Source organism: Gekko japonicus, unplaced genomic scaffold, assembly GCF_001447785.1.
Source record: "Gekko japonicus isolate JY-2015 unplaced genomic scaffold, Gekko_japonicus_V1.1 scaffold505, whole genome shotgun sequence".
Lineage (NCBI taxonomy): Eukaryota > Metazoa > Chordata > Lepidosauria > Squamata > Gekkonidae > Gekko > Gekko japonicus.
The window spans coordinates 814,632-819,681 of record NW_015169788.1 but is presented as its reverse complement, the minus strand read 5'-3'; the positions used below and the strand labels follow the sequence as shown (position 1 = coordinate 819,681).

At 57.6% G+C, this 5,050-nt stretch overlaps 1 protein-coding gene across 1 annotated transcript in view; it reads right to left on the bottom strand.

Annotated features, from left to right (window-relative positions):
* Positions 1 to 5,050, bottom strand: part of SCRIB (scribbled planar cell polarity protein) — a 117,457-nt gene that overhangs the window by 41,774 nt on the left and 70,633 nt on the right. Inside the window, exons 19-21 of the mRNA XM_015416965.1 lie at positions 4,717 to 4,965; positions 4,161 to 4,271; positions 3,697 to 3,873 (exon numbers count right to left, since the gene is read on the bottom strand). Coding sequence (XP_015272451.1) covers positions 3,697 to 3,873; positions 4,161 to 4,271; positions 4,717 to 4,965 — 537 coding nt within the window. The remainder of the gene's footprint in view (positions 1 to 3,696; positions 3,874 to 4,160; positions 4,272 to 4,716; positions 4,966 to 5,050) is intronic.

Sequence of the window (5,050 nt, the reverse complement as noted above, 5' to 3'; positions counted from 1 at the left end):
CCCCCGACCTCCCCTCTCACACGAAATTGGTGAGGGAGGTCCTCACCACGTTGCACAAGCACAAACTGTTTGCGAATCTTTCCAAATGCGAGTTCCACAAATCACACATTGACTTTTTGGGGTATCGGATTTTGAATAAGGGGCTGGAAATGGACCCGGAAAAGGTCCGGGATGTGCTGGGGTGGGAATTTTTTTACAGAAATTTCCTGGCCAACTTTGCCCAGATCAGTTTGCCCCTCACTGACTTATTAAAGACTAAGGGGAAAGGTCTGGAGGTGACCAAGCCGGGGGCTGCGTTGGCTTGGAGCAAAGAGTGCCAAGAGGCTTTCGATATGTGCTGGGGTGGGAATTTTTTTACAGAAATTTCCTGGCCAACTTTGCCCAGATCAGTTTGCCCCTCACTGACTTATTAAAGACTAAGGGGAAAGGTCTGGAGGTGACCAAGCCGGGGGCTGCGTTGGCTTGGAGCAAAGAGTGCCAAGAGGCTTTCGACCGCGTCAAATTCCTGTTTAAATCCCAGCCTGTATTATTCCACCCCAATGAAAATAAAAAGTTTATCGTTCAAACCGACGCATCAGATGTGGCCATGGGGGCCGCGATCCTCCAGAAGGGAGAGGATGGGTTGCTACACCCCTTCGCCTTATGTGTCAAGGAAGTTCAATGACACGGAATGTAATTGGTCTGTTTGGGAGAAAGAGGCAGGGGCGATCCGACTGGCGCTGGCCACCTGGAGACTATGGTTGGAGGGAGTGCGGGTCCCCTTTGCGGTATGGACTGACCACAAGAACTTGGAAATGCTTAAAACGCCCAGAAGCCTCAATGCGAAGCAGTTTAGGTGGGCTGATTTCTTTTCCAAGTTTCAGTTTACTCTTCACCATTTTCCTGGCTCTGCGAACTCTCTCGCTGACGCCCTGTCCCGCCTACCCCAACATGCCAACCAACGGGAGATTATTTTGGATTCGGTCTTTACGCCTTCCCACCTGGGTGGGGCAGTGACTACGCACAGCCGAGCTAGTCTCGCTGCCTCCCACTCTCCGTCATCGAAACCAGATATTCTCCCGTGGGAGGAAAAGGGGGGGGTCTTGGCACAGCAAATTTGCCTCCGCCTTCACAGAGGGCGACAAGGCAGTGATAGACGCGGAAGGGGACTTCGAACGGAGATCTGATGGCTGCTGGTACCGCGGCCACAAACTGTTTGTGCCCCTCTCCGTCAGGGGGGAAGTTTTCCAAGCTGTGCACGGCTCTAAGTTATCGGGACATTCTGGCTTCGTAAAGTCCCTGCAACTTTAGCAGCGACAATTCTGGTGGCCGCAAATGTGGAAGGATTTGTCGTCATTTGTCAAGTCATGCCAAACCTGTGCCATGAGCAAAACCCGGCCGGGGAACCCCCCAGGCTTGTTGCAACCACACCCAACTCCTAGCAGGCCTTGGGAGGTGATTTCCATGGACTTTATTACAGACCTCCCTCCCAGTAAATCTATGATGGTCATTTGGGTGGTTGTGGACTTATTTTCTAAACAGACTCACTTTGTCCCGTTTACGTCTCTGCCCACGGCAAAGGCCCTGGCCAAAGCCTTCATGTTGCACGTGGTCCGACTGCATATGCTCCCGTCCAAGGTGATATCCGACAGGGGGCCCCAATTTGTCTCCCGGTTTTGGGGGGAGCTTCTGAAACTCATGGGAGTCAAACGGGCCATGAGCAGTGCTTACCACCCAGAGACTGATGGACAAATGGAATGGGTTACTCAGACGTTGGAACAATATCTTCGCTGTTTCACCAATTATCAACAAGACGAATTTTGTTACAACAACACGTGCCACTTGTCCACTGGACTGTCCCCCTTTAAGGCTTTATATGGCTATGACAGTTCCCCAGTGCCCTTTTTGGAGGGGCCAAGTGACTTGGGGTCGGGGGATGCCGCTCACTGGTGCCAATGTTTGAAAGACTCGTGGCCACTCCTTTGTAAGACATTGAATGCAGCTAAGGAGGCTTACAAGACTCAGGCTGACAAGGGTGGAGGGTTGGGCTCTGCAGCCTGGGGATTCGGTGTATGTGTCAACTAAAAACATTAAACTCTTGCATCCTAGTCGGAAACTGGGGTGGAAATACCTTGGTCCCTTCAGGGTGAAAAGAGTGATTAATGATGTGGCTGTGGATCTTGATCTTCCTAAGAATTTGAGGAATTTGCATTCTGTGTTTCATTTCAGCCTCTTAAAACGGGATTCTGGGTCAAGCCCCTGGCGACCATCACATCCTGTACCCCCTCCTATTATGCTGGAGGGAGAGGAACATTATGAAATCTCCAAGATATTGGACTCTAAAGTGAAACGTGGTCGGTTGTTTTATCTGGTGGAATGGCTTGATTTCGGACCCCAGCACCTCGAGTGGGTGGACGTAGGGGATATTCGGGCCCCTCAGCTGTTGCGGAAATTCCACAGGGAGTTCCTGGACAAACTGGGACCTCTCCCGAAGTGACCGGGAGATCTCCCGGGCTGGGCGGGAGAAGCTGAGTTTCGAGGGGGCAGAATGTCAGCTATGCTGCCATGATGGGGGGGGGATTAATTCTCTTCCTATTTGGGCCAGATGTTGCTTCTTTACTTTTGCTTCTGTACTGCTTGCTTATCAATGACCTTGCAGGTTGCTGGTGTAGTGTCTGCTTTGCCTGGAACTGTGGGAGCACTTTCGGTTCCCAGCTGCGGCCTCTAACAGTCGGGGGACCCTTCTCCCGTGCGCAGGAGCCTAGCTAATTGGCTTATGGAAAGGGGGGGGTGCATACGAATACCCTATATCCCATTATGCTTGTAGGAACGTTGCCATTCTTAACAGTGACTATGTTACTGCCTCCATAGCTCTGCAATAGAGTACAGCCCTTTCTGACAAGCATGTTGGCTGTGGAGCCTGACACAAATGGGCCTTCGCACCCTCGTCAGTCTGGGTTCGGGACGCCCTGCAGGGCTGGAGTCTTGCCACTCTCCACTCGCGAGCCTTAGGAGCTAGGTGCTTCCAAGCTGGGCGCAATGTGGCCGTACTGTGGCCCTCTCGGCGGCACAGGAGGCATGGCGAACAGTCGTCCTCTGGGGCCATTTCTGCCCCACGCCTCCCACAGTTTTTGAAAAGAGCCATCCTACCAAATCATCATTTGTTAGAAGTCTCCAGAATACTCTTTTGAGGAGGCCCCGCGAAGCAGCAATGAGAAGTATGTCCTCCCCTCACGGCAGCAGGACGAGGACTGAGGAAAGGAGTGCTAGCCCCGCCTCCTGTCACGTGACCCTTTGAGCGGGAAAAGGGGTCCTTGTCGACAGCAGGGAGGGGGAGTGCGCCAGAGCCTGCCTAGAGAAGCTTCTCCAGAAAAGCTTGAAGGCTCCTCTCCACGGCTCCCCCACGTGGGACTGCACAGAAGCCACAAAGGTGAACACCCCCACTAACCCTGGCTGGGCCTCGTCTGCAGTCACGGGCAGTGAAACCTTGCCCAGAGCGGGCGAGTGAGTGACGGGGAGGGGGGCACTAGCGATGAGACGGCAAGAAGGTCTCCGGAAAACGGAGGGACCATAGGGTGGGCTGTCTCCCAGTTCCATTTCACAGAAGGTGCCAAACCGCTTCCCCCGGCAGGTGGCGGGCAACAGCCGTGCCCTCCCATCATGCACCAAGAAGGGCAAAGAGGTTCCCCCGGCGCAGCCCCCTGCCTGCCTGCCTACCTCCATCCCGGGTGGGGGTGGGTCTCGCCTGACCACCATCCTCAGCTGCTGGGTGCTGGACAGCAAGGCGCTCACGGCCTCCTGGTGCGTGGCATGGCGGAGGTCGATGCCGTTCACCTCCAGGATCCGGTCACCCACCCGCAACCCACTGCGGGATGCCAGTCCCCGTGGAATCACCTAGGAGGCAAAGTGTGGAGGCGAGGCCATGAGGCGAGCAGAAGACCTCGAGCCCGTGGCCGTTCTCTGGAAAGCGCAGAGGAGAACAGAACACGGCCCAAGAAAAGGGGTGGACCACACGTGGGCGAGCTCCAGCAGGCAGGGGTGGGATGCACTCGCCTGTGGCAAAACCCGGCACGTCTCTGCGCCAGCCGCCAGCCAGCTCCGGAGGTCAGGGAACCCCCTTCCCCAGGCCCTTCCCCCCCCACCCCGCCCTCCCCGGGAGCAGCCTCCCTCCTCATCCTCACCTTGGAAATGAAGACCCCTGGCTCGTGGATCCCAAACGGGTGGCTGGAGTGGTCACTGCCCCCGACAATGCTGAGCCCAAGCGGGCCCCCGGCCTTGACCAGGCACACCTCCTGGGCGGGAAAAGGACCAGGCACACGAGGTGAGGCGACAACCCTCGGGACCCGGAAGGGGGTGGTGCCTGGGGCAAACACGTGGCGACAGCTGTGCGTGTGTGTGTGGGGGGGGGCGCACACACACACACACACACACACACACACACACACACTGTGGGTCTACTCGGAAAGCGACACGTTCCCCTGCGGGAGAGGGGCGGGGAGGCAAAGGGCCGGCAGAACTGGCCCCAGGACTCATCCGAGTCGCCCCTGCACTCCCGGGCCAGAGCCCCAGACAGCAGCAGACTCTTCCCCCCCCCCCCCCGGGGGACAGGGGAAATAACATATGCACCCAGTCCTGTAAAGGAGTCCAACGGCTGGGCAGGAGCGGCACTGCAAGGCCGCAGGCCGCCTCACTCCTCCGTGCCCCCTCCGTGGCCCCCAATGCCCACGGCTCACCTACCTCCACAGGGTACTGGCTCTCCAGGGCCTGGGGCGGGTGGCTACGGCGGGACTCCTCGGGCGGGCTCCCCTGCAGGGCGGGGGGTGGTGGGGAGTGGACCCGAACGCGCTGCCCCGAGGCCTGGTCTCCCTCACTGGGCGGAGGAGCGGCAGCCTCCCTCTCGACCAGCAGCGTGATGGTGGGCGAGGTGGCGGTAAGCAGCGCTACGGCCTGATCATGCCTGGCTTCTGTCATGTCTACCCCGTTGATCTGGAAGAGCGCCCAACCAGCATCAGCGGCCGGGGCGGAGGACCAGGCAGCCTGCCCCCCGGCACAGAGGCCCCCCCCCCCAAGG